The following is a 12003-nucleotide window of genomic DNA, read 5'->3' as shown; positions in this document are numbered from 1 at the left end:
AAAACAACAACAACAACAGCAACACCAAAACATATGTCGACTGAATATTTCCACTTCTAGATATCTATTCTGTAAGACTAAACACACAAGTGTATGAAGGCATGTGTGCAAGGATGTTCATTAAAGCACTTTGCATTTTTCAAGCTTCTGTTACTTCTATAATTTAAACAAACAAAATATCTTCCCTAGAGAGTAAGGTCTAAGCAACTACTAAGGAGAGCAGATTACAGTCTAATTGAAAGTAAGGTTTTGGGTTCCCCTGGTGGCGCAGTGGTTAAGAATCCGCCTGCCAATGCAGGGGACACGGGTTCGAGCCCTGGTCCGGGTAGATCCCACATGCCGCGGAGCAACTAAGCCCGTGCGCCACAACTACTGAGCCCGCATGCCACAGTTACTAAAGCCCGCGTGCCTAGAGCCCGTGCTCCTCAACAAGAGAAGCCACCACAGTGAGAAGCCTGAGCACTGCAACGAAGAGCAGCCCCCACTCGCCGCAGCTAGAGAAAGCAGGAGAGCAGCAATGAAGACCCAACACAGCCAAAAAAATAAAATAAATAAATTAAAAAAAAAAAAAAAGAAAGAAAGTGAGGTTTTGAAGGGTAGTGCTGAGTAAAGGACTGCTAATCTCACTGCCAGAATCTGAGAGACCTCAGGGTACCTGCCATACCTACAAGCCCTTTCCAAGAGGTTCCTTATAATTACAGGGTTTGTACCAGGTTTATGGCAGGCCTAGACACAGCTGACTGGACCAGGGCAGGGCACCTATCCCAAAGGCAACTGATCAATTGGTTGACAGTGGCCTGTCAGGTGGACAGATTCTAGATCTATACCTCAAAGGGGCACGCTCAGATTTCTCTCAGGTAGTTTAAACACGGGGCACACCCAAGGAAGTCAGCAGTTGACAATGGGGCAAAAGCCAACTGAAACACAGACAACACAGGCAGAAGCAGTGTGACAGCAGACCGGGCACAAGTGTACAGAAACCAGAAGTGCTGCACTGCCATTCCTGTTCTTTAGTGAGGCTAGGCTGCCCCTGGGCGCTATCACCCTTCCTTCCCCAGGTAGCTTTCGAATGAGTGCTCTTTCAACTATATTTTACTCTCTATTATTGTAATCTGAAGGAGTTTCACTAACAGAACATTAAATTGAGGACTGGATTAAGCCTTTTAAGGGCTTAACCTTTGAAAAGATTATGGTTCCCTTTATAGCCTCTAATTATGTATAATTCAAAATAAAAATAATATAAAACCCACAGTAAGTATAACCAAGTCCTGATAAGTCCGATTTGTTTTTCTTTGGTCATTTAATAAAATAACAATTTTTTTCAAAAAAATATTTTTCTAGAGACCTACATTAGTACTTAGCTTGCCTGCTAGGTAAGCCAGTATTAACCAAGATAAAGGTGGGACTGGAAAGTCCTATCACAGACCAAAGCACCTTGCCTACTACAAGTTAGGACACCAGTCAACTAATGACTTCCAGTGGTAGACAGATAGCATATTAAAAAAAATTTTAATATGTTCTTATATTTTTAAAAATGGGTCAGAGAGAAAAGAAGTAAGCACATGAGTGAACAGTATTTTATTCCCTAAATATCCCTTAATGTTTTTCAATGCTGTTAGAAAATCATTATAGGAATATATTCAATTATTAATTGAAAGTCCAGGAAGGTTAGGATATTTAGGTACCAAAGATTCAGAGAAATGAAATTTAAATTTTTCTTTTAAAACACCAAATACAAAAGTAATTTTCTTCTAATCAATTATTTACTAGTCTTTAGAGGCCACACAGTGGAAAAGTCTTGAGCCTTGTCACTTCCATTCTTCATATTATTCATTGCTGCATGATAGAGGCATAGTGAAGGGGCCAGAAAGGGATGCATGTCCAAAGTGTCAGTTTTCAGGATGGAACAAAGAAGCTAGACTTTGCACACATGGGTTGCAGCAGTGGGGAAAAAAGATGTAAAGCTACTACATTCCCGTATCCCCTTTTCTCACCCTTCAATCCTGTACCATTAGCCCTCTTTCTAGCTCAGCATCTCCTCTGTGAACCCAATATTTACATTTACTGAGGAAAGCAACAACCCATCCTTTTTTTCTGAGAGGTCTGTTGTAGGACTTCTGATTGCACAGAGGTTTCTTTTTTTTTTTTTTATGTCTGAACAAGCTTTGCAATCTCACATTGTTGACTAGTCAGCTAGTGAGCAATAATGATACATCTGAATGAAATTTGTGTTACCTTTGGATTATACTATAAAATGTATCTCTTGACATTCCTAATCCTGTTAGATTACTTTACATAGATGAAATTTTTGCCTACGTTATTGATCTTTCTTTTGTTTTGTTTTTTAATAGCTTTACTGAGGTGTAACTCATGTAACATATGATTTACCCATTTAAAAGGTAGAACTCATTGTTTCTAATATAGTCTTAAGAGTTGTGCATCCATATGATGGGATGTAATCAATCATATAAAGGAACAAACTACAGGTGCACAGCACAGAGGAACCAGAAAACACTACGCTAAGTGAAAGAAACCAGGTACAAAGGACTAAATATTGTATATTACCATGTAAATAAAATTTCTAGAAAAGGCTAACCTATAGAGACAGAAAGCAGATCCGTGGTTGTGTGGCACTGGCAACGGGGAATGATGGGAACCAGAGTTAAGGGCAAATCAGGTGAGGGAATGTTTGAGGGTAATAGGAAGGCTCAAAAACTAGATTGCAGTGAGGGTTGCACAACTGTATACATTTATATTAAAGCTCACTGAACTGTATATTTAAAATGGGTGAATTATACATGTGTATATATATGTATATAAATTATACCTCAATAAAGATTTTTTAAACATCTTTATTGGAGTATAATTGCTTTACAATGGTGTGTTAGTTTCTGCTTTATAATTGAATAAAGATTTTAGAAGAAAAAAAAGACCAAACAAATACTCATGAATATAAACTAAACATACCATACCTCGATAGCTCCATTGATACCATGCAGGCTACTAATAATTACTTAATCTGGACATGAAAATGTTTGCCATTCATTACTGCATCAGCAAGTTCTCAAACTGTTTGGTCTGAGGACACCCTTACACTCTTAAAAATAACTGAGGTCTCAAAGAACTTTTATGTGTATATTAGATGTCAATATTTATCATATTAGAAATTAAAATGAAGAATTAAAAAAAATCTTTAGTGATTCAATGTAAAATAACAATAATAAACTTGTACGTTAACACAAAGAACATATTTAATGAAAAGTATAGTTGTTTTCCAAAACAAGAGAAAAAATAGTGAGAAGAGTGGCTTTTTTTTTTTTTTAACATGTTTGGCAATCTTTTTAGTATCTGGCTTAATAGAAGACAGCCACATTCTCTTATCTGCTCCTGCCTTCAATCTGCTGCAATATCATACATCATGTAGCCTCTGGAAAACTCTACTGTACACTCATGAGAAATGGCAATGAAAAGGCAAATAACACCTTAGTATTACTAGGAAAGTAGTTTTGATCTCACAGAACCCCACAAAGGGTCTTGGAAACTCCTAGTGGTCTTTGGGCCATCCTTTGAGAACTGTTGGTCTAGATTCTGCTCTAGACCATTTTAATTGAGGTTCATTTTAATGAGATTGCTTAAACTGTACTGTCATTAATACAAGGTTTTTGGGAGAAATAGGATCAAAAACTTTCTGAATATAGTTTTCAAAGTATATTGAATCCCACATGTATAGACTTGGCTGTAACTTAAAGTAAGCAATCAATATGAGACATATCACGCTACATCAATATTTACTAGTTGAATCTCAAACATTATTCTAGACTTATCAGCAAGTAGAATAAATAAGATGTTACTACACATTGTTAAACCACTGATTGTTACAATGTTATTTTTTAAGCTACTGTTTTTGTCACTGATTCAGAAGCTCTGTTTCCACATTCTTTTCATCTTCCCCCATCTCTATTATAATATAAGCTCTCCCTTAGTTCCTGTGTGTTTGCTTCTAAAATAACAAAATGTTATTGAATTTTCTAAATGAACCTTGACATCATAACCTAAAACAATCATACTAATTTCAATGCCTGAAAAACAGTTATTTAATGGTCTTTTTATAAAATGTGGTTAATTTCAGCTTAATTAATATTTATTTCTCTTGTGCTTCCCAGGTAAAGGATAACAATACCATCAGTCAGTTTATTTATGTGTTATATCCTGAAATGTTTGATGATACTCACTAAAGATGTACCAGTTCATTTGGAAAGTCTCCAAAGGTTTGAAGACTTCAAAGACACCTCTTTGGATTGAATGCACTTTCCATGTGAGGTGATTTAAAAACTCGACAAAAATCTAGATATTTACAACCTAAACTCAAAGAAAACAAAAAAAAAAAACCAACAAAAAAAACTAGTTTAAATTCTTACTTTACAATATCTCCTTCAAGAGCAATCACTCTCTTAATGATCTTCTGTTCTGGGTTTTTAGGAGACCTAGAAAAAGATAAGGTTATATAATCAGTTATGTCTGTTGCTTTAAGAAAATGAAAAGAAATTTTACAAGAAAATACGCTATATTAAAGTCATTACAGGATCCTTTGCAACCGTGACATGACATCAGTCCTACTTAGGTCCCAAGTGAGATAGAGCTAAGAGTGAAAGAATTCTTATTTTAAACCTCTGAGGGAAAAGGATCACACTGAAACTTTTCAAAAATTAAAAAAAAAATTTTTTTTAATAAAAACCCAGAAGTATAAAGATTTTCATTATTAAATCTAAATACCTGTAGGAAAGAGGATTCATACATAAATAATTAGGCATTTCTTTAAAATGATAACATACTTAAGTTTCTTCATTTATTTAAAATAAACAGAGGAGTTGATTTTAAACAAAGAAAACAATGAACAGAGGAATTTTTTTGAAAAAAACAAACAATTAGGAAATTCTTTTTTTTTTTTTTTCCATGTTGGTTTATTTCTAACAAAGCACTTAGACCAGGGCCACCCAGAGGAGAGGATGTCACTTCCTCAAGGACTTGAAGTTTGGGGCTGTTCTTAACCCCTTGGTCCCTTGCCACATTTCCTACTTAAAGCTGCTTCTGACCCTTGTGCAGAAGGATCAGTTGGAGAGGGGCAGGGCCCAGCCTTGCTGGAGTCTTGTCACTTGTACTCGCATCATTCTACAGAAGCACAGAGGACACAGCGTTTGAGGTCCCCCTAAACTCTGTGTTTTCCTTCCTCCAAGACCCTACCCTCTTTGGGGCATAATACTGGACAGTCCTGGAGAGAGAGGCAGATGCAGGGAGAATCTGGGGTTCGGGTTTTAGGGTATGGTAGAGCTTGATGAGGAGGGACAAGGGGAGGAAATTCTTTTAAAGCACAATTAGGTTTAGCCATTTAAAGATTATGTAATTCAGAGTGCTAAAACAAGACTAAAAGAAATTGATAGGTTCTGATATACTTAATGCAGACATCATTTATTTTAATCTATGATTAGTAGCTTATGGTAAATGTTTACTTAAGGTAATACTATTTACTCAAATAAATACTCCCCTCCCCTTCTCTTCCCTCCTCCCCCCTTACTCTATCTCTGGGATTCCTCACTCTAGAAGCCATGTCTGCTTCTCAGCAGTCCTACTGAGAAACTCATTTAGTGAGGAACTAAGGTTGGCCAACCTTCATGTGAATGAACTTAGAAGAAGATCCTTCAACACACTCATAGATACAGAGAACAAAAGGGTGGTTGCCAGGAGGGAGGGGAGTGGGAGGTTGGGTGAAATAGGCGAAAGGGATTAAGAGGTACAAACTTCCAGTTATAAGATAAATAAGCCACTGGGATGTAATATACAGCAAAAGGAACATGGCCAATAATATCTTCATACCTTTGTATGGGTACAGATGGTTACTAGACTTATCGGGGTGATCATTTCCTAATGTATGTAAATGTCGAATCACTAGGTAGTACACCTGAAACTAACACAATATTGTACATCAACTACATTTCAATTAAAAACAAACAAACAAACAAACAAAACCCAGTAGATCCTTCAGCCCCAATCAAGTCTTCAGAAAGTGCAGCTGTGGCCAATAGCTTCACGGCAACTTCATGAGAGACCCTGAGCCATACCACCCACTGAAGCTGCTTCTGGTTTCCTGATTCTTAGAAAAATGTGTGAGAAAATGTTTGTTGTTTTAAGCTGCTAGAGGTTACACAGCAATGGATAACTCAATCTTAATATGTTCAATTTCCTGCCAATAACATTTTCAGTCTTTTGATTTAACATGTGTTTCAAGAAACAGCTCACATATCACATAAATGATCACTTAACATGTATTTAAAAATCAGAGATAGATAAAAATATTTTCAATTCAAGTCACATTTTGAATTGAATTACCTTTAAAAAGGAAAGTAAATGCACAAATACTAAAAAAGATTAAATACATTCAAAATGTAATACTTCATCAAAGGAAATATGCAGTTTCAATAAGATTTATATTTCACATTATATCTTGCAGAGAAAACAAAATCATCTAAACCATTTGAGTCTACTTGTGAAACTTAGTGACATAATTTTCCACTAAATTAACTATTAATATTCTTTATTTTAAAAGGAAATTTGATCAGAGTTTTTGACTGAACTGTCCCCTTCACTGAATTGACTAAACACTATATTTCTATAAATTTAATGTCATTTATGTACAGCTAGAGTGAGGGATCTGGGCACATTCAAGATGACGGAATTCATATCTTCTGTGCAGGGTTACTTATAGATCTTTAGAAAAATTTGCCCCCATGTCTCTCTGTTTAGATAACCAGAAATGTATATAAAAAAAAATTCAACCTCAGTGATCACCAAAGAATTGTATATTAAAACAATAAGACACCATTTTCCTATTATACTGACAAAGAAATAGTAATAATACTATTAATACAGTTTGTTGTTGAGGATTTAGTACATGTCCTAAAGTACGTGATCATGTAACATACCTTTCGGTAAATAGGTTAAGATTTTATATTCTCTTTAACATATCAATTATGCTTTTAGGAATGTATCCTTATGAAATGGTTGTGGATGCATACAAAATTTTAGCTACATGGATGTTGTCTATTTTAAAAAAGAGAAAAAATCAACAAGAAAAGATTGGTGAAATAAATTATAGTCCATCCACATAAAATATTCTTCAATCATTAAAAATGACGTTATAAAAGAATTTTTAATGATGTGGAAATATCAACAGGATACACAGATTTAACATGTGAGCTAGAAAATTTATGTGTACCATGACCTTGCTTCAGTAATTATAAAGAGAAAACATGCATGCAACTGTACTGGGAAAAATTAGGAAGGATATAAAGCAAAGAGGAGGGGCATAGTTCTGTGTGTGATAAAACACATGCCTGGATTTTTGGTTCAGATTACTGGGAAGTCCATTAGAAGATGACAAATATTTGTGTCACATGACATTAACTGAGAAGAAACGTTCCAAGACAGGAGTGAGACCTGAACTAATCATCAAGTCTCCCCACCTAATATTGATGCGCTATTAACATTAATGAAATAACATGAAATGCAACCCTTATCAGCGTAAAATAGTATTTATGCCACAACCTTTAAGCTTTTGAGATATACTTGAAAATTATTTTATATTTTAAAATAACCTACATAGTAAGATCATGAGGCAAAATAGAATATACAAAGTGAGCTACATATATAATTAAAGTCTTATGAATTACTACTTCAAATGTATCTATATTTTAATGTAATATTAATCTCATGAATCTAATCACATGATTCAAAAATTTTTACAAAGGCTATTACTAACATTAATCCCATTACTGTTCAAAATCTATATCTATATTTTAATCATTAGGCTGTTGAATGCATTACTTGGATGTACGTACAAGTGGTACTAGAGTTATTACAGATTTACACTGTGAAAGTCACTGAACTTCCCTTTGTCTACATTTTCTCGGCCACTTGCCTGTCTTCTAGAAGTGAGAAAAATAACAAGTGAAGGATTACGCCTTACTTTAGGGACACGATGTGTGCTGCCCAATAAAATTTGCATTTAAATTTGAAATTTTAGTGTTTTCATAATAAGCATTGTTTTACAATATTTATTACTGGAGTCTGAATTTTAAGCATTCTGTTTTATGCCGAAGATTTAATTAGGCAAGGTTCGCCAGAGGTTTGGACAAGATGCCTAGAATCGTCTCTCTATTGCGTAGGTCTCAGTAGATCAGTTTGATGTGGCAGAACTTATCTCTAACGAGAATGGTTGTGGGGAAGGGTGAAGGGTTAGCATAGACATAATAAGATTTCCGTGATACTTAATGTTCCTCTCCTTGAATTTCACTTCCTATCTTGATAGAAGTGTCGCCATTTTTACCCTGTGACAAGCCAACAGAGCCATGTCTTCAGTCTCATAACCTTTGTAGCTAATTTCATGTTTGTGTATGCTCCCAAAACGTTGTTATTTTGATCCTGTTTGGAACACTGGGAAGGTACTCTGGAAAACTCAAGAGAGACCCTCTTGTGTTCTGTGGGAATGAGGAGACTAGCAAGTGTGCCACCCTCTCTGTTGGTACACTTGTGCTCATCCTGATGTCAGACATATATCTGAACCCTGTGTCTGAGCACGTTCACCCTTCTCCCATTTATAGTAAAATTCTAAAACTTCCCTCTGTGGGTTGTGTAGATTTTTATATTTATATGGTTCAGGATTGGCCCAGATTATTATAGAATTCATCTCAGGATTAGAAGTCACCTTGGCATATATCACAGAAAGGTCTAAATTTTAACTCTTCATTAATGAGGTAAAACTAAGAACTAATATTCTAGGAATGACCTATAATAGACTATTTTTTATACTGTCGAAAGGATGGACATGCATTAAATCAACTAATTTTACATCATCAAAATGGTAAAAAAAAAAAAAAAGTATTGTTGCTTTATTATCAAAATGAAAATGAAAAGTCCACACAACAGAATAAAAAGTCATGAAAAACCTTAGCAAATGAAAGCTTCTCTTCTCTTTTTTTTTTTTTAATTTTGGAAAATATTGCCTGGGTTTCACATGATTTTCATAGGTTAGAGTTAGAAAAGGCCTACGAGTGTACCTAGTCCTTTCCTGGCAATATTCAGTCTCACCCATTCTCCATGGCCTAAGCATTTCTGCTTGGGCGCCTTGTGTCTTACAAATGCATGGACTGGGGGACATTGGAAATGGAATCCATGGTCACTGTTCCGCCTTTGGTACAGACAGCTGCCGAATGTAGGCAAGCCCTGTAAACAATCTGGGTCTCATTTTCGGAGAGATAAGGCTAGATCAGAAGTCCTAAACCAGAAGTCAGACAATCAGATCTAGCTTGTAGAAATGTTTTGTTTGGTCCACACATCGTTTATTTATTTATTTTTAAATCTGGAGCTGGCCAAACAAACAGGAGACTTCACATAAAAATTCTCATTTCCTGTTCCTCTTAGAAAAATACAAAGATCTGGCACCCCAAGCCTACATTCTTCCATGAAAAGAGTCCACTGGATCTGAGAAGCAGATCCTGAGAAGTTGCCCCAGTGCCAACAGCTTGTTTCATGTGGGTCTCAGTGACTGAGAACACATGAGTTTGGGAACCCTTAGAAATCTTGATGATTTCGTCCACCTCTAGCGTCATATAACAACTGAGAGAACACATGAAAACTCCAGCAGAGGGTCTAACGCATAGTAGGAAATCGGTAAATCTTAGAGGCATCTCTTCCTAAAATAAATTCATAAAGGAGATCAATTAACTGGACACAAGCAAATCGTTAGGATTTTTTTTTTAAGACTTACATAGATAGAATATTTATTTCAAAAACCCTCCAATAATTTCAGTCTGTTGCATTAGAGGGCAAGAAAGGCATTTTTAAAGGTTTGGTCAAATTTTATTACACAAATAACTAAAGAAACATGAAAACTAAATATAACTGTATTCATATAGGAAAGTCACAGGTCAGTTTTAAATTAAATGGGTGTTATCTGTAAAATCATGATAAAAATGACTTTTTTCTACGTTGAAGTCTGTATTCTTGCTTCACTATCAGTAGTAGCTCGAACTTTGTGCAAACAGCCCCTTTTATAATGATTTATTTTCTAAATTCAATGCAGTTTTATTAATTAGCACTCTAAAAGTTTTTACTTAGGTCAGCATTTCAGCTACATTTTTGCCCCTTGCAGACTTCTCTTTGTATCATGTGAATCTTTGAAACTTAAACAAAAGAAATTATCAAGACTTTTTTGTTGCTCTTTGGGTTTATTCTTGAAATCTGCACAAGTATGAAGCTTATAACTTCAGATACAGTTTCAGAAAAGTGTATGTATGGGATTTCCCTGGTGGTGCAGTGGTTAAAAATCCACCTGCCAATGCAAGGGACACGGGTTCAATCCCTGGTCCGGGAAGATCCCACATGCCGTGGAGCAACTAAGCCCATGTGCCACAACTACTGAGCCCTCGTGCCACAACTACTGAGCCCTCGTGCCACAACTTCTGAAGCCCACGTGCCTAGAGCCCATGCTCTGCAACAAGAGAAGCCACCGCAATGAGAAGCCCAAGCACCACAACCAAGAGTAGCCCCCGCTCGGCACAACTAGAGAAAGCCCGTGTGCAGCAACAAAGACCCAATGCAGCCAAAAATTAATTAATTAATTAATTTAAAAAACAAACCCAAAAAACCTATATGTCATAGAATAACCTTTTAAAAAAAGTATATGTATGTGTGTATATATGCAATCCTTAACCATTACTCTTGCTCAGATATCTCATAAAATGCTCCAATCCAAGGGCCTCATTGTTAGAAAAGCGAATTACAGATGAGGTGGCAAGAACCCAGGTTAATGCTTCAAATTTTTCTTCTATGATACCATATTTTCTTACATAGGGAACAGGTCTTGGGGGAAGGGAAATCCTGGGAAAGGATCACCATCAGGCAGGGGCAGAGAGTTATGTGTGTAGAAAATCCTAGTGGGAAGTGAGTAGAATTTCAGAGCACTGGGGACAGTGCTCTTGGGCAGACTTATTTCGTGGGTGGCGATGGGGTATGGAACGGATGGCTTATTCTCCCAAAGCAAAGCCTCCCTGAATCAGCCTCCTGAGCAGTAGCAATATGATCCTATAGAGACCCTGAGAGATTCCAGGCAGGGTTCTAGTGATCCAAGAATGTAGCAGCAGGAACAATAAGCTTATGTTTCAGATTTATGGTCGACAATTCCTTATACAAATAAATGTATGCTAATAGTACTTATGAAACAACAAAAGCATGAACTTTAAAGAACTAAACTGTTGTCTATTGATAAACATTTTCTTGGTTAAATTTAAGAGTTGTCTCACCATCACTAACTACGAATTAGAAGAAGTTTAATAAGCAAATAGTGACAACTTGTCTTATTAGTAAATCAGCCTTGATTATACAAAATCAATTAAATTTGTATTATGACTCTAACTTCTGTAATTGAAAAAGCTGAAATAGTTTTATAATTGACTGTTTTGATTCTGAAAAATAAATGTCTTCACTTAACTGTGAAAAATCTAAGAAATTTAGTATAATCATAACAATGAGCTAATTTCTATCAATGTTTATTAATTCAAGCATTTCAAAACATAGAACACTGCAATCTTCAGTTGTGAACATAACTGCACTTATACTTCACTGTCTAGAATTGTATGTAAATGAATATATATAGTACATACATAAAATATATAGCACTTATGTAATACACATATGTGTGTATGTGTGTGTATTCCACCATACAATATGGAATCATACTATTTAAAGAAACTCCTCTGAACTATAAAGAAACTTCTGGGATGAAAGATACATTCCCTCATTTATTTATTTTATAAATTTGTGTTTTCATACATTGAATATGCTTAAAGTTGACCACATCTGTGGAAGTGGAGGAGATGAATACCTAACATAAATATAAATACTGACTATTCTTTCAGTATAGACTCTCAAAGTGCAGACATTCATATAGAA

General features: G+C 35.6%; 1 protein-coding gene across 4 annotated transcripts in view; it reads right to left on the bottom strand.

Moving 5' to 3' along the window:
* IMMP2L (inner mitochondrial membrane peptidase subunit 2) overlaps positions 1-12003 on the bottom strand; it is a 901263-nt gene that overhangs the window by 277945 nt on the left and 611315 nt on the right. For 3 of the 4 annotated variants that reach the window (XM_036863031.1, XM_036863032.1, XM_036863029.1), the window contains exon 5: positions 4419-4484. The exons of the other annotated variant lie outside the window; for it this stretch is intronic. In XM_036863031.1, the coding sequence (XP_036718926.1) occupies positions 4419-4484 (66 nt within the window). The remainder of the gene's footprint in view (positions 1-4418; positions 4485-12003) is intronic. 4 annotated transcript variants of the gene reach the window in all.

Source organism: Balaenoptera musculus, chromosome 9 (assembly GCF_009873245.2).
Source record: "Balaenoptera musculus isolate JJ_BM4_2016_0621 chromosome 9, mBalMus1.pri.v3, whole genome shotgun sequence".
Lineage (NCBI taxonomy): Eukaryota > Metazoa > Chordata > Mammalia > Artiodactyla > Balaenopteridae > Balaenoptera > Balaenoptera musculus.
Note: the sequence above shows the minus strand (reverse complement) of the source record. Positions and strands in the feature narration are given on the sequence as shown.